The sequence below is a fragment of the Aquarana catesbeiana genome, linkage group LG05, assembly GCF_042186555.1.
Source record: "Aquarana catesbeiana isolate 2022-GZ linkage group LG05, ASM4218655v1, whole genome shotgun sequence".
Lineage (NCBI taxonomy): Eukaryota > Metazoa > Chordata > Amphibia > Anura > Ranidae > Aquarana > Aquarana catesbeiana.
This window is the reverse complement of record NC_133328.1, coordinates 374,290,689-374,314,742: the sequence shown is the minus strand read 5'-3', so window position 1 is coordinate 374,314,742 and position 24,054 is coordinate 374,290,689. Positions and strand designations below refer to the sequence as shown.

At 43.5% G+C, this 24,054-nt stretch overlaps 1 protein-coding gene across 4 annotated transcripts in view; it reads left to right on the top strand.

The window, feature by feature from the left end:
• Window positions 1-20,728, top strand: part of ECI2 (enoyl-CoA delta isomerase 2) — a 116,704-nt gene extending 95,976 nt beyond the window's left edge. For all 4 annotated transcript variants that reach the window (XM_073630988.1, XM_073630991.1, XM_073630990.1 and 1 more), the window contains 5 exons: window positions 4,908-5,010; window positions 6,344-6,464; window positions 6,925-7,014; window positions 17,709-17,852; window positions 19,517-20,728. In XM_073630988.1, coding sequence (XP_073487089.1) covers window positions 4,908-5,010; window positions 6,344-6,464; window positions 6,925-7,014; window positions 17,709-17,852; window positions 19,517-19,672 — 614 coding nt within the window. In that variant the 3' untranslated portion in view covers window positions 19,673-20,728. The remainder of the gene's footprint in view (window positions 1-4,907; window positions 5,011-6,343; window positions 6,465-6,924; window positions 7,015-17,708; window positions 17,853-19,516) is intronic.
• The last annotated feature ends 3,326 nt before the right edge of the window (window positions 20,729-24,054 follow it).

The following is a 24,054-nucleotide window of genomic DNA, read 5'->3' as shown; positions in this document are numbered from 1 at the left end:
CACATAAAAATACACCCTTCCTGCATCATGCTGAATAGAAGAATATATTGCAGAAGGGGCTTCTGTGATGCAGTTGCAGCTCTTAGGCTTCATTCACAGGGGCAGTGTATACTTCTGTAGCTACATAGTCAGAGACGTAGATAAGGGTGGGGGGTGGGGTGGGGGTTGAAACCCCCCCCCCCAGCATCAGTGCAGAAGTAGTAATGTTTTATGTGTGTGTGTGTGTGTGTGCTTCAACTACATGGCCGCACTCGGCAGGCACTGACTCGCACACGCGGTTGTGTGCTGCTTGAGTCTGCTGTTACAACGTCTGACCACTGGGATGTGCCAGCCCGGGCTGTTGGGCTGAGGGAGGCTCAGTCAGGGAGGGGAGGGGCGGGGCCGGCAGCTCCATTGACGCTCTGACCCTGCCCTGCCCCATGTAGCCTGTATAGGCTCAGAGCAGAGAGGGAGCGCTGAGAGTGCCTCCCCTGTACATCTGAGAGCCCCGCCCCCTACTGTGGAAAGCCCCACTCCCAGACCTCCTGAGAGCGGGAGGTGAGCCCGCTGGCCAGGTAGGTCTTTCTATCAATACACATTGCCTGTAGACAGTAGACTCACTGCTATGCTAAACCCTCCCTGACAGTGTCGTTTACCCCCCTGTATAGCTGTGCATTGCTGAAAGTTAGAATTTTAAAAATGGCTACCTAATAATCTCCTGTAGTATGCCGCCTCCGCAGTCTCTGGTCATTCCCTGTAGTCGCCTCCGCAGTCTCTGGTCATTCCCTGTAGTCGCCTCTGCAGTCTCTGGTCATTTCCTGTAGTTGCAGTCTCTGGTCATTTCCTGTAGTTGCAGTCTCTGGTCATTTCCTGTAGTTGCAGTCTCTGGTCATTTCCTGTAGTTGCAGTCTCTGGTCATTTCCTGTAGTCGCAGTCTCTGGTCATTTCCTGTAGTCGCAGTCTCTGGTCATTTCCTGTAGTCGCAGTCTCTGGTCATTTCCTGTAGTCGCAGTCTCTGGTCATTTCCTGTAGTCGCAGCTGCAGTCTCTGATCGTTTCCTGTAGTCTCGCAGTCTCTGATCATTTCCTGTAGTCGCAGTCTCTGGTCGTTTCCTGTAGTCTCGCAGTCTCTGGTCGTTTCCTGTAGTCTCGCAGTCTCTGGTCGTTTCCTGTAGTCTCGCAGTCTCTGGTCGTTTCCTGTAGTCTCGCAGTCTCTGGTCGTTTCCTGTAGTCTCGCAGTCTCTGGTCGTTTCCTGTAGTCTCGCAGTCTCTGGTCGTTTCCTGTAGTCTCGCAGTCTCTGGTCGTTTCCTGTAGTCTCGCAGTCTCTGGTCGTTTCCTGTAGTCTCGCAGTCTCTGGTCGTTTCCTGAGTCTGCTGTTACAACGTCTGACCACTGGGATGTGCCAGCCCGGGCTGTTGGGCTGAGGGAGGCTCAGTCAGGGAGGGGAGGGGCGGGGCCGGCAGCTCCATTGACGCTCTGACCCTGCCCTGCCCCGCCCCATGTAGCCTGTATAGGCTCAGAGCAGAGAGGGAGCGCTGAGAGTGCCTCCCCTGTACATCTGAGAGCTCCGCCCCCTACTGTGGAAAGCCGCACTCCCAGACCTCCTGAGAGCGGGAGGTGAGCCCGCTGGCCAGGTAGGTCTTTCTATCAATACACATTGCCTGTAGACAGTAGACTCACTGCTATGCTAAACCCTCCCTGACAGTGTCGTTTACCCCCCTGTATAGCTGTGCATTGCTGAAAGTTAGAATTTTAAAAATGGCTACCTAATAATCTCCTGTAGTATGCCGCCTCCGCAGTCTCTGGTCATTCCCTGTAGTCGCCTCCGCAGTCTCTGGTCATTCCCTGTAGTCGCCTCTGCAGTCTCTGGTCATTTCCTGTAGTTGCAGTCTCTGGTCATTTCCTGTAGTTGCAGTCTCTGGTCATTTCCTGTAGTTGCAGTCTCTGGTCATTTCCTGTAGTTGCAGTCTCTGGTCATTTCCTGTAGTTGCAGTCTCTGGTCATTTCCTGTAGTTGCAGTCTCTGGTCATTTCCTGTAGTCGCAGTCTCTGGTCATTTCCTGTAGTCGCAGTCTCTGGTCATTTCCTGTAGTCGCAGTCTCTGGTCATTTCCTGTAGTCGCAGTCTCTGGTCATTTCCTGTAGTCGCATCCGCAGTCTCTGATCATTTCCTGTAGTCGCAGTCTCTGATCATTTCCTGTAGTCGCAGTCTCTGATCATTTCCTGTAGTCGCAGTCTCTGGTCATTTCCTGTAGTCGCAGTCTCTGGTCATTTCCTGTAGTCGCAGTCTCTGGTCATTCCCTGTAGTCGCAGTCTCTGGTCATTTCCTGTAGTCGCAGTCTCTGGTCATTTCCTGTAGTCGCAGCTGCAGTCTCTGATCGTTTCCTGTAGTCTCGCAGTCTCTGGTCGTTTCCTGTAGTCTCGCAGTCTCTGATCATTTCCTGTAGTCGCAGTCTCTGGTCGTTTCCTGTAGTCTCGCAGTCTCTGGTCGTTTCCTGTAGTCTCGCAGTCTCTGGTCGTTTCCTGTAGTCTCGCAGTCTCTGGTCGTTTCCTGTAGTCTCGCAGTCTCTGGTCGTTTCCTGTAGTCTCGCAGTCTCTGGTCGTTTCCTGTAGTCTCGCAGTCTCTGGTCGTTTCCTGTAGTCTCGCAGTCTCTGGTCGTTTCCTGTAGTCTCGCAGTCTCTGGTCGTTTCCTGTAGTCTCGCAGTCTCTGGTCGTTTCCTGTAGTCTCGCAGTCTCTGGTCGTTTCCTGTAGTCTCGCAGTCTCTGGTCGTTTCCTGTAGTCGCATCTGCAGTCATTGGTCATTTCCTGTAGTCGCATCTGCAGTCTCTGATTATCTGTGCATTTGGCTTGTGGCTGCGGCTACTGTGACATCAATAGGCAAGTTTAATGGCTGCAGTGTGAAGCTAAGCATTGATGTCATGCCAATGTGTAGTCAACGATGCAGCTGCTATGTTCATTCAGAGGTAGGTGGTCAAGGGGTGGTTCTGCTTGATCATCCCCTTTGAGTCTCCGTTCACATTGACTGCGGCTTTGAAATCAAAGCTGCATGTGAGTGCGACTTCAGGTGTGACTTGGAAGACATCTGTGCGGCTTCATGCACAGATGTCTATGCAAGTCGCACCTGAAATCACCATAAGTAGTGCAGGAACTACTTTTTCAAATCAGTGCGGCATTTGAACATGGCCATTGCCAGCAATAGGGTGTGACTTGTCAAATCGCACAAATTGCTCCAATGTGAATGGGGGGGGCTTAGGCCATTCCTATACCCAATCTGGTCATGCCCACTACTCTGTGGCATGCTCAACAGAATTTGTTTTTCAACTGTATCCCAGGAGAGCTGGTATTTTGTTACACTGCTGTAATCTCTAGCAACAAATCAGTGAGCGGTAATGATAAGCAGTAATCTATCACTACCAATCAGTGAGGAGTAATGTGCAGTAACTTCTAGCAGCCAATCAGTGTGCAGTAACCGCTAGCAACCAATCAGCAAGCAGAAATTATGTGCAGTAACCTCTAGCAAATAATCGGTGAGCCGTAACGTGTTCTGTAACTTCTGGCAACCAATCACAATCGCTGCCTGACCTGTCACAGTAAACTGATTTTGAAAATGTTTGTCCAGGGTCCATTTTATTGTAAAGAGGGTCTTGGCTCTCGCTGCTGCTCCTCCACACCTCAGTACCTCCAGGCTGCTTTATATGAGAGCATGTCTTCTTGACTTGTCCAGCCGCAGCCACCAGGACAGGAGGAAGCACTAAGCAGAGTGGGAGCGACCGCCACCTACCCGCCCACCCGTCCTCTCTATTTCCGTTGGTTCCGCCCCCTTGCAGTGCTGCTTCTCACCTATGAGTTCCACTTGGGCGAGGAGCAGGACCCTCAAGGATGCTGTTGGCTGCCAGCCTGCCACGTGGACATGAATGGGGATGATGTTCTGAAGTGCTGCTGTCCGTTGACCCATCCAGTCCAGGTCACTATGTGTGTCCCTCTTTCCCTTGTGTCCTCCTCACTCAGGCTAGCCATTATAGAAGACTCAGCCTCAGCATATTTTATAGGTACAAGGAAGCCCAGGTTTTGTTTAACAGTGTCCCTTAAGACCCTCCCACTATCATCTTTAGCCACACCCACTTTTTTTGCGATGGCGCACTACATGCGCCGCAGGACACTGCTTCCCTGTCATGCCCCTCATTCCCAAGCTCAAAAGTTTATAGGTACATTCTGTATGTATGGACTCTGCACAGTACCACTTCTCTTGTCTAGTATCCTGGGTTAACAAAAAATCAGTGAGTGTGCTTCCTTCCACAAGATGGTGCCCTTTGCGCCTGCCCAGTAAGATTGGCTATTGCAGTGCAACACCCTGTGATTGGCAGTCCAATGGCAGAGAGCACTGACCGCTGTCTTCTGTACCCTGTCAGAACACAATAGCACAGCGAGGAGATCCTGTAGTAACACAGAGTGTGTTTAGCACATTGATCCGTCAGGTTTTTTTTTCATTTTTTGTTCAGCCAGTACCAGGTTTTAGACTGGAGAATTGCCAGCCTCGCTGGGCAATGTTCATAAAAACTGAAATCGGGTTTGATTTTTCAAGAGGATCTGAGAAAATAGAATTAAGGATGTGATTGCTTACTATGAGCAACACATAGCTTTTCTTTTTTCCAGTCTTTATGAATTTGGAGCAATTTGTTTTATTTAAAAATACTTTACTTAGGTACCTGCTGCTGAACCCCCCCCGAGCAAAAAATTACCTACGGCCCTGTACATAGTAAACAATGCTAAGCCAGTACAGAAGATAGGGTTCATTTAAACACAGGAAGATTGAAGAGATCAAGTCCTAAATGCCCACCTTTCTTAAGGCTAACGTCTTCAAACAGACAATACATAATAATCTTTTGTTTCGGTCTCTTTTATCATAATGTTTATAATTTTTCTTTTAGGACATGGAGATTATTATTGCAGCGGAAATGACTTGAATAATTTCACAAATATTCCACCAGAAGGCAAAGAACAGATGGCGAGTGACGCTGCAGTAATTTTGGAGTGTGTAAACAATAAGTATCTTTTATATGTTTATATGAATAGATTAGAGCATAAAAGAACTAAAATAATTGCTTAGTTAGATGTAGCTCAGGAGCCATTTAGCCAGTATACTGTTGAAAAACTGAATGTTGCACCCAACTTTCTTGCGCTTTTATCCCCTGCTCTCTGGCTCTTTAACCTTGCCTGCTGACTCCTAAAATGAACTGCTTAGACCCTGATTTCTTTATTAAATTTGCACCTTTTAGATTTATTTTTAAAATGATTGTTTGTTGAAAGCAAAAATTGAATCTACTTCTAATTTTCCAAGGATGAACAACAAAATGTTGTGTGAATAAAACCTTTCCATTTCAGATCTTCTTTTACACCCAGTGATCTTATCATTGGGTCTATGTTTCTCTATGAAATGTGGGCAGATCTTGGCTGGTGAAAGGGGCCAGCAGGGTGCTTCTTGAAAAGACAAAACTCTCATTCAGGGACCTCCAGCATCAAAATGTCCTCATGGGCAGGAATCAGCCTGGAGGAGTAGGCGTTCCTAGGAAGGATGTATTTGCATGCGGATCACACTAGACAAAACCGACATGTGATGGTGAGCCTCCATGAGTAAAATCCAGTAAATGAGGTGGGCCAGTGACAGGCTGGGGAGGAAATCGTTATATGATATTGGAGGTCCTTAAGCCAGGGAATGGGGCAGGCTTTATCTGAATTGTTGCAGCTTCTGATGCACACTGTGAGAAGCTAAGTGTGCGGTGAAATCAAAGTAAGAAATTTCAATACAGGAGGGAAACCTCTGCAACTGATAAAAAACTTGAAGTTCAGCCTTACAAAAATATGATTACATCACTTTTTATTTATGTATCATAAACTTATATGGTATGCTAGTATCAAAAAGCTGATTCGATTTTTTTTAAATTTTTTTTTCCTATCGGTAACCTACACAGTTCTGTTTGTAATGTATTGTCCCATTAAAGTACCTACTTTCCATAACTACGGTAGATTGCTATTATGGACATTTTCTTGGCCCGGCAATGTGCATTGAAACAAGGACAGTTTAAGAACCATTTTTGCATTGCCTTGGCCTCATGAAAGAGCCATTGAGCAAAATGGCTTTTTCTATGAACTCTCTGAAGTGTAGCACAGACCCTTATTACAGGCAAGCTGTAATGGGGTAAGCAAAGACTCTAGATGCCATAGGTATATCTAGTTCTGTTCCAACATGTATTTTTTAATATGTATGCTTATGCAATTTCTACCTTGTTTATTTAAAAAAAATAATTCAAGATGTAGTTATTTAATCAAGCAATACATTTTTTATTTTTATTTTTTCCATTTTCAGAGCATTTGTTGGTAAATTCATTGATTTTCCAAAGCCTCTTATTGCTGTTGTTAATGGACCTGCAGTTGGCATCTCAGTCACCATATTAGGGCTGTTTGATGTGGTCTATGCCACAGATAGGGTAAGTATTTAACTGTGTTTGTTTAGAAGACATTTGTGTTATTTTTGCCTATTATGATGTGTATGGTCATTTTTCACTGTGTTTAGCTCTGTGTGCTAAACCTGGCTATACACTAACAGATTCTCCTATCGATGCTAACAGTGCAGGTAGACATATCCTCTGCTGAGGCTATTGTCAGAATACAGTGGGGGCTACAAAACAGTGACTCCAGCTTATTGGGTGCAATCACTGTTCTGCTGAGAATTGTCGGCTCAGCTTCTTTGATTTTGAATTGAAGGATCTCAAGCAGTGGCGTGGCGACGGGGCCATCCACTGCTTGAATTTTGGCCATTCATCAGAAACTGCCTGAAACACAGTGTATGGCCAGCTTAAGATTGAGAGCATGTTTGTTCAAAGTGATGGTGATTGCTAAAATGCTATGTCATGCTAACAACCATTCTTGCATTCTTCCTTTTTGCAGGCTACCTTCCACACTCCTTTCAGCCAGTTAGGACAAAGTCCAGAGGGTTGTTCCTCATACACATTCCCTCGAATTATGGGTCTAAGCAAGGTAACCTTGAAGTGGGATTATCTTCCTGAATAAAACTACTATTTAAAATGGGGGTCTTCAAACTTTCTTAACAAAGAGCCAGTTTATTGTCCTTCAGGGGGGCCGAACTGTGGCCAGCAGGAGTGGAAATTTTCCTGGCATCAGGGGGAGTAAGCATCGCCACATTTGGTATTGGGGATAAGAATACAGAATAGTGCCCCATCGTTAGGAGAAATGGTGCCCCATTGTTGATGTCAGTGGGAGAAATGGTGCCCCATTGTTGCTGTCAGTTGACTAAATAGTGTCTCATATCAGTGGGAAGAATAGTGCCCCAAGGGACAGAAAAGGCAAGCAAAGGGCGGCAGTTGGGAGACCACTGGTTTAGAATATCGCATACCCTCCTTTACCATGCGTGTTTGTGAAATGTCCAAAGCTCCCAACACACTATTCCCAACGCATGCGTTCCTGTAGAAATGGCTGTGCATATAAGTGAGCTCTTAAAGGAGTTGTAAAGGCAGAAGGTTTTTTTATCCTAATGCATTCTATGCATTAGGATAAAAAACCTTCTGTGTGTAGCAGCCTCCTCAGCAAACCCTAATTACTTACCCGAGCCCCATCTCTCTCCGGTGATGTCCATGAGTGTCTTAGCTGTCCAGGACTCTCATCCTGATTTGCTGAGACACAGCGGCGGCGCCACTGGCTCCCGCGGCTGTCAATAAAAGTCAGTTAACCAATCGGGAGAGAGGGGGCAGGGCCAGGTCAAGGCTCCTTGTCTGAATGGACACAGGGAGCTGTGACTCGGCTCGGGTGCCCTGAAAGCAAGCCGCTTGCTGTGGGGGCACTTGACAGGAGGGAGAGGCCAGGAGCAGCCAAGAGGGACCCGAGAAATGGAGGATCCAGGTTGCTCTGTGCAAAACCAACTGCAGAGGAGGTAAGTATAACATGTTTGTTGTGTTTTTTTTTGTTTTGTTTTGTTTTTTAAAACAAGAATTTACAATCACTTTAGCCACCACAGGCTGGAACCTTGTCAAGGCAGAGCAGACCAGCATACCAAGGATCTCCAGTACGGGTCCAAAGCTTTATTCAGCGATCACATCGTTACCGCAGACCACAAGCCTGATGGTCCTGTGTGGCTCTGAAATGTTGCAATCTGCTGGAATAATGTGATCGCTGAATAAAACTTGGGACAACGTTTTAGAGATCTTTGGTGTGCTGGTGACATTCTCTTGCTTTTTGAAATGTCCCACATCCTGGAATACCTCCTCCAAACACAAATGTATACAGGTATAAATTCCAAGACCTTGTCAATACGACTGCTGAGGTCCCAGCTTGTGTGGTCCTGTAGTTAACTCGAGATTGAGAGCATAGTTAACTGTAACAATCTTTTACACAAAAGTCCCCAAATCTGAAAGTAAAGGGGGGGGGGAAAAGGTTGATTTTCTTTTATTAAATCTTTGCTGTTGAACATCTATCTAAAAAAACCCTTGTTATCCCTAAGTAAATCCTTCCTCCTGCTCTCTTTAGCTAGATATTGTAATCGTAACAACACCAATTGCTTTTAAATTATAAAATGGTCAAACTGAAAAAGGGGGGTTTCCATTTTTTAAATGGAAATCAATATTTTAATACCAGTCAAAGAAGCAAATATATATGTATAATCTCTGTGAAAGTAAATACAAGGGTCTTTCCAAATGAATAGGCTCATATAATAAGAAAATGCTTAAAGTGGATGTAAACCCACTCTCATCCATTCTAAACTACTGCCATAGGGGTTATCTATAAGGATATACATGCCTCCTGCATGTATCCTTACCTGTCAAATGTCTCCCCTCTGTGGGCAGGTCTGTTGTCTGGAGCTCGGTGGGTGGAGTTGTGGTGTCAGTAGACTCCCCCACCCACCTCTACACTCCCCTTGGCCAGGCATCGATATTTCTTGCACTGAACTTCTGGTCTTGTGGGTTATGCCCCATGATCACTAAAATCCAATCAAAACCCAGGAAAGTCACCACATCAGTCATGCTGAGATGTGGAGCAGCCATTTCTGGGAGGGCTGGAGAACAAAGGAGGGGGATTTGATGTACACAGAATGCGTCTCTCACACTTGTGCATGAGATATGTAAATCACCTGTCACTCCCCCTTGCTGACACCTGTCACTGTCAGCAAGGGGGAAAAACTGACATCTAATTCTTTGTGTCAGTTTTTATTTCACTAAAAAAACGATAAGAGGATTGCTCAGAGCTGGATTAACTCTTTGTGGCAAGACTGGGCACAGATGACATGAAATCCTATACTGTACAAGGTGCAAGCCTTAATTTTTTTTTTTTTCGGGTTTACATCCACTTTAACTGGCTAGATTGGTGGAAAGCAAAAAAAAATCTATATAAGTACAGCATGTGTTTGGTGCTCGTACTTGAACAGTAACTGTTGAGCCAGTGCAATGCAGCTCCCAGAGTTCCCAGTGAAAATCGTACATCACTTGTTTTATATTCTGTAATGTACAGTAAATGGATCACCCATTTTGCCTTTTTTAATGCTGTAGCACACAGGGAACGGAGGACTAGGGAGGAAGGAGTCAGTTTGGAGGCCAACATGTTTGAAGAGGCAACGATGTTTCAGTTTCTCTTGAGCCATCTGATCTGTCATTTAGCAATGCATTGGATCAGTGCTGTCAATTTAAGATTATTTTTTTTCCAAAAACTTTTAAATCATTGCCTCACTGCAGTCTTGTTATGTTGTACACTGTGTCCCATAAACAGTTCTTTACATGAAGTATATTAAAAGCTCCAAAGAGAACCAGGGAAACCTCTTGTTAAATATTATTAATGCTGTTTAATAAAATTTACTTTAAAATCTTTTTAGGTTATTTAAGTATGTTTGTATTTAGACGTCATCCTCAGGAATGTCACACTTTCAGAAAGGATCACTGCAGCACTAAAATCTTTTCAATGTATTTTAAGGTCGAACTAAAAACACTTATGATTTTTTTTCCAGTGTGCATTGGAACTTTGTCCATATGCATTATGATAATGAATCTATTAACCACTTGCCGACTGCCTAACGACGATATACGTCGGCAGAATGGCACGGGCAGGCAGAATCACGTATATATACGTGATCTGCCTCCCGCGGGCGGGGGGTCCGATAGGACCCCCCCCCCGGTGCCCGAGGCGGTCGGCTTGTGACTGGGAGCGATGAGAGGTGAGGGGGAGACCATCAGTTTGTGGCCCCCCCCCTCGTGATCGCTCCCAGCCAATGAGAATCTTCCGATGCTGCTGTATGCTAAACAGCAGCAAAGGAAGTGATGTCATCACTCTCCTCAGCTCGGTATTTTCCGTTCCGGCGCCGAGGAGAGAAGACATCACTGTGAGTGTAAAACACACACACACACAGTAGAACATGCCAGGCACACAATACACCCCTGATCGCCCCCCGATCACCTCCCAATCACCTCTCCCCCCCCCCCCCCCCCCCCCCCCGTCACACTTGACACCAAGCTGTTTTTTTTTTTTTTTTTGTATTACTGCATGGTGTCAGTTTGTGACAGTTACTGTGGTAGGACAGTTACTGTTAGCCCCCTTTAGGTCTAGGGTACCCCCCTAACCCCCCCCTAATAAAGACTTAACCCCTTGATCACCCCCCGTCACCAGTGTCGCTAAGCGATCATTTTTCTGATTGCTGTATTAGTGTCGCTGGTGACGCTAGTTAGGGAGGTAAATATTTAGGTTCGCCGTCAGCGTTTTATAGCGTCAGGGACCCCCGTATAATATCGAATAAATGTTTTAACCCCTTGATTGCCCCCTAGTTAACCCTTTCACCACTGATCACCGTATAACTGTTACGGGTGACGCTGGTTAGTTCGTTTATTTTTATAGTGTCAGGGCACCCACCGTTTATTACCGAATAAAAGTTTAGACCCCTGATCGCCCGGCGGTGATATGCGTCGCCCCAGGCAGCGTCAGATTAGCACCAGTACCGCTAACACCCACGCACGCACCATACACCTCCCTTAGTGGTATAGTATCTGAACGGATCGATATCTGATCCGATCAGATTTATACTAGCATCCCCAGCAGTTTAGGGTTCCCAAAAACGCAGTGTTAGCGGGATCAGCCCAGATACCTGCTAGCACCTGCGTTTTGCCCCTCCGCCCGGCCCAGCCCAGCCAAGTGCAGTATCGATCGATCACTGTCACTTACAAAACACTAAACACATAACTGCAGCGTTCGCAGAATCAGGCCTGATTCCTGCGATCGCTAACAGTTTTTTTAGTAGCATTTTGGTGAACTGGCAAGCACCAGCCCCAGGCAGCGTCAGGTTAGCGCCAGTACCGCTAACACCCACGCACGCACCGTACACCTCCCTTAGTGGTATAGTATCTGATCGGATCAATATCTGATCTGATCAGATCTATACTAGCGTCCCCAGAAGTTTAGGGTTCCCAAAAACGCAGTGTTAGCGGGATCAGCCCAGATACCTGCTAGCACCTGCGTTTTTCCCCTCCGCCCGGCCCAGCCCAGCCAAGTGCAGTATCGATCGATCACTGTCACTTACAAAACACTAAACACATAACTGCAGCGTTTGCAGAGTCAGGCCTGATCCCTGCGATCACTAACAGTTTTTTTGGTAGCGTTTTGGTGAACTGGAAAGCACCAGCGGTCTAGTACACCCTGGTCATAGTCAAACCAGCACTGCAGTAACACTTGGTGACGTGGCGAGTCCCATAAGTGCAGTTCAAGCTGGTGAGGTGGCAAGCACAAGTAGTGTCCCGCTGCCACCAAGAAGAAGACAAACACAGGCCCGTCGTGCCCATAATGCCCTTGCTGCATTCGCCAATCCTAATTGGGAACCCACCACTTCTGCAGCGCCCGTACTTCCCCCATTCACATCCCCAACCAAATGCAGTCGGCTGCATGAGAGGCATTTTCTTTATGTCCTCCCGAGTACCCCTACCCAACGAACCCCCCCAAACAAGATGTCGTGTCTGCAGCAAGCACGGATATAGGCGTGACACCCGCTATTATTGTCCCTCCTGTCCTGACAATCCTGGTCTTTGCATTGGTGAATGTTTTGAACGCTACCATACACTAGTTGAGTATTGGCGTAGGGTACAGCATTGCACAGACTAGGCACACTTTCACAGGGTCTCCCAAGATGCCATCGCATTTTGAGAGACCCGAACCTGGAACCGGTTACAGTTATAAAAGTTAGTTATAAAAAAAAGTGTAAAAAAAAAAAAAAAAAAACACAAACAAAAATATAAAATAAAAAAAAAATAGTTGTCGTTTTATTGTTCTCTCTCTCTCTCTCTATTCTCTCTATTGTTCTGCTCTTTTTTACTGTATTCTATTCTGCAATGTTTTATTGTTATTATGTTTTATCATGTTTTGCTTTTCAGGTATGCAATTTTTTATACTTTACCGTTTACTGTGCTTTATTGTTAACCCTTTTTTTGTCTTCAGGTACGCCATTCACGACTTTGAGTGGTTATACCAGAATGATGCCTGCAGGTTTAGGTATCATCTTGGTATCATTCTTTTCAGCCAGCGGTCGGCTTTCATGTAAAAGCAATCCTAGTGGCTAATTAGCCTCTAGACTGCTTTTACAAGCAGTGGGAGGGAATGCCCCCCCTCCCCCACCATCTTCCGTGTTTTTCTCTGGCTCTCCTGTCTCAACAGGGAACCTGAGAATGCAGCCGGTGATTCAGCCAGCTGACCATAGAGCTGATCAGAGACCAGAGTGGCTCCAAACATCTCTATGGCCTAAGAAACCGGAAGCTACGAGCATTTTATGACTTAGATTTCGCCGGATGTAAACCGCGCCATTGGGAAATTGGGGAAGCATTTTATCACACCGATCTTGGTGTGGTCAGATGCTTTGAGGGCAGAGGAGAAATCTAAGGTCTAATAGACCCCAATTTTTTCAAAAAAGAGTACCTGTCACTACCTATTGCTATCATAGGGGATATTTACATTCCCTGAGATAACAATAAAAATGATTTAAAAAAAAAAAAAAAAATTAAAGGAACAGTTAAAAAATAAGATAAAAAAGCAAAAAAATAATAAAGAAAAAAAAATAAATAAAAAAAGCACCCCTGTCCCCCCCTGCTCTCGTGCTAAGGCAAACGCAAGCGTCGGTCTGGCGTCAAATGTAAACAGCAATTGCACCATGCATGTGAGGTATCACCGCGAAGGTCAGATCGAAGGCAGTAATTTTAGCAGTAGACCTCCTCTGTAAATCTAAAGTGGTAACCTGTAAAGGCTTTTAAAAATTTATTTATTTTGTTGCCACTGCACGTTTGTGCGCAGTTTTAAAGCATGTCATGTTTGGTATCCATGTACTCGGCCTAAGATCATCTTTTTTATTTCATCAAACATTTGGGCAATATAGTGTGTTTTAGTGCATTAAAATTTAAAAAAGGTGTGTTTTTTTTTTTCCCCAAAAAATGCGTTTGAAAAATCGCTGCGCAAATACTGTGTGAAAAAAAAAAAATGAAACACCCACCATTTCAATCTGTAGGGCATTTGCTTAAAAAAAATATATAATGTTTGGGGGTTCAAAGTAATTTTCTTGCAAAAAAAATAATTTTTTCATGTAAACAAAAAGTGTCAGAAAGGGCTTTGTCTTCAAGTGGTTAGAAGAGTGGGTGATGTGTGACATAAGCTTCTAAATGTTGTGCATAAAATGCCAGGACAGTTCAAAACCCCCCCAAATGACCCCATTTTGGAAAGTAGACACCCCAAGCTATTTGCTGAGAGGCATGTCGAGTCCATGGAATATTTTATATTGTGACACAAGTTGCGGGAAAGAGACAATTTTTTTTTTTTTGCACAAAGTTGTCGCTAAATGATATATTGCTCAAACATGCCATGGGAATATGTGAAATTACACCCCAAAATACATTTTGTTGCTTCTCCTGAGTATGGGGATACCACATGTGTGAGACTTTTTTGGAGCCTAGCCTCGTACGGGACCCCGAAAACCAAGCACCGCCTTCAGGCTTTCTAAGGGCGTAAATTTTTGATTTCACTCTTCACTGCCTATCACAGTTTCGGAGGCCACGGAATGCCCAGGTGGCACAAAACCCCCCAAATGACCCTATTTTGGAAAGTAGACATTCCAAGCTATTTGCTGAGAGGTATAGTGATTATTTTGCAGACCTCACTTTTTGTCACAAAGTTTTGAAAAAAGAAAAAAAAAAAAATTTTTCTTGTCCTTCTTCTTTTTCAAAAACAAATGAGAGCTGCAAAATACACACCATGCCTCTCAGCAAATAGCTTGGGGTGTCTACTTTCCAAAATGGGGTCATTTGGCTCCCAAAAAGTCCCACACATGTGGTATCCCCATACTCGGGAGAAGCAGCTAAATGTATTTTGGGGTGCAGTTTCACATATGCCCATGGCCTGTGTGAGCAATATATCATTTAGTGACAACTTTGTGCAAAAAAAAAAAATTGTCACTTTCCCGCATTTTGTGTCAAAATATAAAATATTCCATGGACTCAACATGCCTCAAAGAAAATAGCTTGGGGTGTCTACTTTCCAAAATGGGGTCATTTGGGAGGGTTTTATGCCATCTGGGCATTTTATGGCCTTCAAAACTGTGATAGGTAGTGAGGAGTAAAATCAAAAATTTACGCCCTTAGAAATCCTGAAGGCAGTGATTGGTTTTCGGGTCCCCGTACGCGGCTAGGCTCCCAAAAAGTCCCACACATGTGGTATCCCCGTACTCAGGAGAAGCAGCTGAATATATTTTGGGGTGCAATTCCACATATGCCCATGGCTTGTGTGAGCAATATATCATTTAGTGACAACTTTTTGTAATTTTTTTTTTTTTTTTGTCATTATTCAATCACTTGGGACAAAAAAAATTAATATTCAATGGGCTCAACATGCCTCTCAGCAATTTCCTTGGGGTGTCTACTTTCCAAAATGGGGTAATTTGTGGGGGTTTTGTACTGCCTTCAATTTTAGCACCTCAAGAAATGACATAGGCAGTCATAAATTAAAGGCTGTGTAAATTCCAGAAAATGTACCCTAGTTTGTAGGCGCTATAACTTTTGCGCAAACCAATAAATATACACTTATTGACATTTTTTTTTACCAAAGACATGTGGCCGAATACATTTTGGCCTAAATGTATGACTAAAATTGAGTTTATTGGATTTTTTTTATAACAAAAAGTAGAAAATATCATTTTTTTTCAAAATGTTCTGTCTAAATTTTTCCGTTTTATAGCGCAAAAAATAAAAACGGCAGAGGTGATCAAATACCATCAAAAGAAAGCTCTATTTGTGGGAAGAAAAGGACGCAAATTTTGTTTGGGTACAGCATTGCATGACCGCGCAATTAGCAGTTAAAGCGACGCAGTGCCAAATTGTAAAAAGTGCTCTGGTCATTAAGGGGGTAAATCCTTCCAGGGCTGAAGTGGTTAAGTGTAGAATATAGTGCATCGCAATCCACCAAGTTAAAGCAGCAGACAAGTACATAGGCATACTGTAATCTATAACAGTTCCATAAATCAAGGGAGATTATCGCTAGATACCAGAAATATTAAAATAATTAAAAAAAGTGTAAACGTAGATCTAAGGGTATCTTTGCACCAGCACCTTGTGGGAGGACCACGTGACAGATTTTAGAGAGAGGGTTAGAGGTTTGATGTATGGGTGGATTACAAGTAGAGGGGGTGTTCTGTGGGTATATGTGGGGAGGGAAGTAGGTATTTGGGACATTTGATGCTGTTCTCTCAAGTATATTTAATAAATGTTAGAGGAGGTAGCCTCTGGGTGTGTTCATGCTTTTTTGTTATTTTTATATTTTTGGTATGCTGGCTCCTGCAATTACACCCACCCTATAAGATAGGGGTGCACCACCTTGATCTAATGTCTTCCGTAGTTTCTGCATCTCAGACCACTAAAATAGCATTTTTGCATATAGTACTTTTGTTTAGGGTCAGTGACCTAAAGATTTGGAGACAGAGGGTAAGCATGGCCAGGGTTTTTCAACAGCAGTTCATTGTTGGCAGATAAATAACTATTCAATTCAAACCTTACAATGCCGATCCTCCTGCTGTAGTTATAAATTGTTTGTGTGACAGAACAATTTGTTTCCGGTATAAGAACCTTTTATCAAGCACTATTGTAAATATGCATTTTTAGGTTGTGCATTATGCAGTGTTAGAGCAGGGGTAGACATTTACAGCCCTCCAGCTGTTGCAGAGCTAAAAGTCCCATTGTGCCTCTGCCTCCTCGTCTTGTGCCTCTTGGGACATGTAGTGCCACAACAGTTGGAGGAGCACAGTTGCCCACCCCTGTGTTAGAGGATGCTGGACTGGTTTATGTTAAATCTATTCCAACATCCCTTTGTGTACAATTGTCTCTGTTCCAATGGTGGGTTGGATTCATTATCTTCTACTTATAATAGAGGACTAATTATTTAAATAAATATGAACTGAGCTTTAATTTATACAGAGTCTTTTTATTTTTGCAGTAGTTGTCATAATTGCACTATTTCCTACCATTAAGTGTTGTGTTAGGTTAAGTTGAAATCTTAATTTCTGTGCCCTCGGATACTCCCTGTAGCTCTGATCATCTTCTGGTGCTGCGGTTGTTAATTTAAGTGGCTGCAGTTGTGGCAGGCACTTGTGAAAATTGACAAGAAAAACAAACAAGGCCGCCACTCTGGGTGCAGCATTAAAAACATAGGGATTTTATTAAACAGCACAATTGGCAACTCACATTTGTAAAGGAATAGAGCACTTTGCACATTATAACAGATCGGTGTAGCCCAGGACATCCACTTTAACTAAGAGCAGAACTGCAGAGCTCCGCTAGAATACTGTAGTCGACATGCCATCCTGGGACTGTGGAACGCCGAGCCTCGCCGGGAGGAGATGTCGTCAGTGCCTCGAGTAGGAAGGGGCAGGAGAAGGTGTTGCCTACACATTTTGGAACCACACAGCTCCTTTATTAAAGCTTCTTGTCAAAGCGCTCTCTTGCTTAACAAATGTGAGTTTCCAATTTTGAGGTTTAATAAAATTCTCATGTTTTTAAAGCTGCACCCAGATTGGAGCCCTTGTTTATTTTTCTAGTTGCTGCTAAGATTCCTTCATGTCTCTAGGGAGCTGCCTTCCAGTGCTGCCATTCATTAGATGAACTTCTTGGACTATGTTTTTTATTCTGTGAACTCTAGAGGTATACCCTGTCATTTGCACCATGTGTTTGTACACTCGTCAAAATTGACAACTATGTTCACCCCTGTTTCTGTATGATTATCCTTTAGGGTACACCTCGCCCCTGCCCAAAGTCTTCTACTAACTTAACCATGTTTCTGTGCAATGTGCAGTCTATAGGGAGCCACTGCAGACTCACCTGGCTGTTCATTTGCTTCTTCTGTACATACACAGAAAAAATTCATTTATTTCTATAAAGAGACAATCTATGGTAAGGATGCATAATAGACAGATTGTCCATGGGAATTAATGTGATTTTCTCTGCACATGCACAGAAGCTAAAAATTGGCCAGAATGCTTGTCCTATGGATCTTGCAGTTTGAACAGTATTGAGGCTTTGGGGGGGGGGGGGGGGGTTAATTTAAAATGATGATTTTACATACGTATAGCTATTCTTTTATATTCTCTGAAGAACTTTTTCATGACCAGATACATACACAGCAGGTATGGGATTTTGCAGGAAACTGATAAAATATTTCTTTAATAGGCTTCCGAAGTGCTCCTCTTCAACAAGCTTTTGACTGCACATGAAGCATCTCAGCTTGGACTTGTCACTGAAGTCTTTCCAGACAGCACTTTCCAAAGGGAGGTTTGGGAAAGGCTGAAAGGTTATGGTAGTCTACCAAAAAATGTAAGTGTTTCACCAAATCTGGAAGCAGCAATAACTATTATGACCTGTGTTAAATAATATGGAACAAAGATTGCTCTTTTCTAGAAGTTCAATTCCATAATTTATACTGATTGTTTGCCAAAATTGCCATTTCATGCTATCAGACAAATGAGAACTAAGATAAGTCACGTGCTTGAAAATTACCTTTATGGTTTATTATTATTATTATTATTATTATACAGAATTTATATAACACCAACAGCTTGCGCAGCGCTTTACAACATGAGGGCAGACAGTACACTTACAATACAAATCAATACAGGAGGGATCAGAGGGCCGTGCTCGTTAGAGCTTACAATCTAGAATCGCTTTGTGAGCTAAATCTGGTTTCTAATTTTCGTGTGCCGCTCTCCTGCAACATTATAAGGAATCATGCAGATAGGACATCAAAAATGCAGCTTTTACAGGCGTTTGACTTTTTTTTTTTTTTTTTTTTCCGCCTCTAAATGCCCCCTATCATAGTCTGTGTCCTTGCACACAGGCATTTACAGACATTTAGAGGTAGGAGTGTTTAGAGACGGGTAAAGAAACACACCACCAACGGACTCATGAGTGGAGTGTTCTGGCACAAAACCGCCAAATGCGCACATTAACACGCATTGCCACTAGCGTGTTTAGGTTCATTTGCATTTTAATGCATTCTAATGGCCAAAATAAATGAATTTTCTGGCCAATAGAATGCATTAATACCAAATGTGCGAACGCGCATTAACACATATAAAACACAGATTTAAGTGTGTTTTAGTGTCTCCCTCAAACTGAAAAATTCACAACTTACAAGGACGTTCTGGTGAATTTTATGAATTGTGCAGACACACTCAGTTCTGTATAATTACCCAGCATACCCTTGATGCTGGGAGACTCTCCTGGAAAGGAGATTGAGGAATATGCTAGCCATCACATTTTTTGCCTTTTTTTGTGAGCTACAACACAGACAACATAGTGGCCAGGATTGGAATGCTTGGCCCAAACAGATGATGCTGCATTTTAGTCTTCAGGCACTCCCATGTGGTGGAAACTTTTCCAACGGGTAATTTTTTTGACAGAATTTCTCCTTTGTTTTGCATAAATTGCTATTGTGTTATAAAACACAATGGAAGACATGATAGAGATTTAGTTGAACATGTGCAGCTCATGCAAGTCAAGGTGACTCCTAATAGGGCATCCCCCAACCCCACTATACTCAACTTTCTTGCATTTCCTTCCACCTCTGCAGCTGGTGCGGAGATTGGCAATCCAGAGGAGTGGTGATGTCACTCCTCTAGCCATGTAACAGTGCTCAGGCTTAGCAATCAGCTGATAGACCAGGGAACTGTCACTGGGGAGTGAGACCCATGCTCCTCCATACCCTGAAGTGCCAGGTATTCTCACTGACTATGGAGGAACAAGGAGCTGTGAGGGAGCACAGGTTAGAGAACTATAAGTGAGTTTGGATGAGGAGCTTTCCAGAGACACTGTCTATGGAATCCTAAAGCTTTTTCAGAAATGTTTGCTTTTGCCAGTATTTGACATAAATTGAAGACTGTATAAAACTAAAATCCTCCTGTCTTACAACAAAGGCAGGCAGTACATATACTATTATATATGTTCTAACAAAAATGGCTTTTCTTTGCTTTTTCCAACAGTCCTTGGTTTTTTCCAAGCAGTTAATGCGTGCAACTGAGAAGGAAAAGCTGCATGCTGTGAATATTGAAGAGTGTGAACGCCTCAAGGAGCGCTGGCTGTCAGACGAGTGCATGAATGCAATTATCAGTTTTTTCCAGAAGAGAGTAAAATTGTGATGATTTTTTTTTTCCCCCAATGGCTTACATTTTGAAGTTCTACCTTTAATGAATTTGTAACAAAACTTGAACTTTGTTAACCTTTGTTAATATAAATATGTAATTGATATTTTATTAAAAAATTGATCTTTATGGAATATCCGATTTAAAATAAAGACGTGTCTAACAAACTAGGATATATTTACATTTAAAGCAGTTGTTATAGATCAGTGCCAAGGGCAGTAGTGAAATAGCTGGAACCACCAAGCCACATTACCAATTTCAAGTTTTTTCCCATGTGTTCATGCTCTGAGCTAAAAGTGCTGAGATCTTTTGAGGGTTTACTAAGGGAGATATAGAAAGATCACTTTTTTTTTCTTTCTTCAAGTAATAATCATGATTGGTACCATTGTTGGTAACCAAATGAGCAGGCAATATTTAGTAATGTTCACTTGTGCCTAGGATAGCTCTGTTTCTTAAAATTGTCTTGGTAAGAAAACTCACTCAGTGGAAACACTTTGTACTCGTTATTTCCATTTGGTAGAAGTTGATTAGGACATCTGGAGCTTGAAGTTTCCTTGAACTTTCCTAGCAGTCCAGGACATATTCATAGGCAGCATAGGGGGGCTTTACGGTTCCAGAGGTACTATATACAGTATGTATAAGGACTTTGTTACATTGGACATACTTGAATGTCTTGCTCTGCATCCAGGAATCACTCCTGCATCTGTCTGAAAATATCTACATTGGGCACCAAGTGCAGCATTGTTAACAACATTTATAGGCTCCTAGTTATTTCAGTGTCCTAGCAAATACCTCTAGTTCTGCCTACATGCTAAAAAGGTTTAATATTAGTTTCAGAAAATAACTCAACCATGGCGGACTACATACTATCACTGTGTTTTGTTTTTTTCCTCCCCCACCCCACAGAGTAATTGTAGAGACTCATTAGGTTCCATAATTGAAGTTCATGCAATAGTTGTATTATTTAATAAGCATTTTCTATGCCTTACTAGCTTGTGATTATTATGAAGGTTTATGCTTGAAAAATGCTAATAAAATGCAATGTTTACTAAATATTATTCATATTGGTTGGACTTTTACAACTATATACAGGTAACAAAGACCGTAGGCGAAAGTGGTAATCAGCCAACGATTTTTGTGCATTTTACTGTGTATATGTTTGAATTTGCCAGGAATGCTCCTTCCTAGTTAGGTTTTGATTCACACTAATGCGTTTTTTGATGAATTTTGCAGAAATGCAGGGAAATTTTTTAACATGGGTTCCTATGGAACATATTCACATCAATGCATTTTTGTGCCTCTGCGTTTTTGGAAAGGGTCGGAATTTTTTTTTCCCACAAAATGCAGCGTTTTGCATGTAATAGAATTCAATGGACCGGCATCCAAAACACAAGTACCGCGATTTTGCTGCGTTTTGCGTTTTTTTAATTTCTTTTTTTACACAGTATATAGCTGGTTGCTAAGGAGGGGGCCACCGCGTCCTTAACAACCGATGAGTCATCAACTGTCTTCCCGCTCAATGTAAAAGAAAATTGCTGGCTATAAAAAAATCGTAAAAAAAAAAACAGCGTGGGGTCCCCCCAGGTCCATACCAGGCCCTTGGGTCTAGTATGGATTCAGAGGGGACCCCCACACACCAAAATTTTTAAAAAAATGGCGTGGGGGTCCCCCCAAAATCCATACTAGACCCTTATCCGAGCATGCAGCCCAGCAGGTCAGGAACGGGAGGGGATGAGCGAGAGCCCCCCCTCCTGAACCATACCAGGCCGCATGCCCTCAACATGGGGGGATGGGTGCTTTGGGGCAGGGGGGGCGCCCCCCACCCCAAAGCACCTTGCCCCCATGTTAATGGGGACAAGGGCCTCTTCCCAACAACCCTTGCCTGGTGGTTGTCGGGGTCTGCGGGCAGGGGGCTTATCGGAATCTGGAAGCCCCTTTTAACAAGGGGGCCCCCAGATCCTGGCCCCCCCATGTGAATGAGTATGGGGTACATTGTACCCCTACCCATTTACTAAAAAAAGTAGTGTTAAAAAATACAGTAGACAGTTTTTGACAAGTCTTTTATTAAAAATCATCTTCTTTTCCGCTTCTTCCTCCGGTCTTCCTCCCATCTTCTTCCACATCTTCATCCTCCGGTCTTCTCCTTCTCCCCCTGCTTCTTCCACTCTTCTTCTGTCTTCTTTTTCCGGTGTTGTTCTTCCTCTGCCGCTCCCGCCGACGACACTCCTCCGATGCTGCGTCTTGCTGATCTATTCGGCGCCGATGTCCTGCATTTCTTAAATAACAATGGGGCGTGGCAATCGGCCTACGTCATCAGGAGGCTATGCCCGCTTGTGACGTCACCACCCAGGGCATGGTGGGTCTGTGACGTCACAAGGGGGTGTGGCCTCTGGATGACGTAATCCGATTGCCACGCCCCCATCGTTATCTAAGAAATGCAGGACATCAGCGCCGACAGATCAGCGGGATGCAGAATCAGAGGAGGGTAATCGGCTGGAGCGGTGGCAGAGAAAGAAGAACACCAAACAAAGAAGACAGAAGAAGAGTGGAAGAAGAAGCAGGGGAAGAAGGAGAAGACCGGAGGATGAAGATGCGGGAGAAGATGGCGGAAGACCAGAGGAAGAAGCGGAGAAGATTTTTAATAAAAGACTTGTCAAAAACTGTCTACTGTATTTTTTTAACACTACACTACTTTTTTTTTTTTTTTTTTTTTTTTAGTGAATGGGTAGGGGTACAATGTGCCCCATACTCATTCACATATGGGGGGGGCCGGGATCTGGGGGCCCTCTTGTTAAAGGGGGCCTCTTAGATTCCAATAAGCCCGCAGACCCCGACAACCACCGGGCAACTGATGACTCACCAGTTGTTAAGGACGCGGCGACCAGCTTCCCGGCCCCCTCCTTAGCAACCAGCTATATACAGTGTAAAAAAAAAAAACGCAAAATCACGGTAAAAATATGTGCCGCAAAAAGGACTGCAGAAACACTCAAAAGCAACATGCATAGATGTGAATCGATCCTTACCGTAGTTATTACAGAAGTTGTATGTGCAGCTCCCTCCATTTGTTGATAACCTTGGAACACATCTGCAGCAGGGTTTACATGGATCCAGTTAAATGAAGGGATCTGTGCTTGGACAGCGCCACTGACTGGTTGTTCCTGGACATAATCCCCGAACAGAACCCATGTGACCCCTTGCCAAGTCAAAGACAGGCAGATAAGCAGTAGACCATTGCCCTTTTCACCAACTTGTGACAAATGACTGGTCAACCCCACACTGCACTGTCACTGATTTGCAACAATGGCACTCTGTTCTACCCTGCATAAAGATTTTCCAGCTTGTGGGACCACAATTTAGGTGCCAACAGCCTGAGAACAAATATCACTGGGTTTAGATAACTAAGCAATTCATTCCTTAAACTGCCACCACCAACTACTTTTATAGAGAAGTAGTAAACTTTCACAAGATTAGCAATAGCAACTTATGATATTCGAATAAACGTCTTCAACAAACACCGTCACTAGACAGTATATTCAGAGTTTTACACTACAGTAGAGCTCTTTAAGAGACAGGGATTCTTTTAGTTTGTGTTCATGCATTAGAGACAGTTTTAATACTTTTTAAAATATGGTTTAATAATAAAAATAAAAAATGGTGCAAATAAAATGTTTACAAAAAAAGTATTACAACTAGACCATAAGCAACAGCAAGATAAAGGGGTGGGAAATTAAAATACTAGCAAGTACTGGTTTCAGCAGACCTCGGTCAATGAGCAAGGTGGTATATTTGGCTCTCATAAGGTCTCTGATCCTCCTTTTGTTTAGTACACGACAGCTGACATCTTTCGGGGTAGCCTCTTTTTCTTGCTCGGGAGGGGGTGTTGTCAAAAATGGTCTGACCAGTCAGGAGGCTGAGGGGTGGCTATGGGATGTGTCTTTTTATGGATCGTGCCACAGATCCAGGTTTCTTTAGGTATTATTATCAAGGGGGCAAGACAGACAGTTTCATGGGGGCAGTGAGATGTGTATTGGGATTAGATTCTGCAAGCCCTATTAAAAGACTGTTAAGAGGTATCAGGTGTGCAACTAAGAGGTTGTGAATTGTATAAAATGGAGGAGGAGAGAGGAGGAAAGGTCACTGTGGCTATGTCTCTTTTTCTGACAAAATGGTTAGGATGAACTGCAACCTTTTCAAAATGACTGTCACATACAGCTTTTCTTTGCCATGACCATTACATTTGGCGTATTAGGTTGGGGCAGCTAGAAAATGGAGAGAGCTAAGTGTGACCTTAAACTCTTCTTGTTGCAAATTAAAATAACTTTGCCAAACTAAACTTGCAGCCAACTTGGGATAATGCCTACTTTTATACGCGTTACATT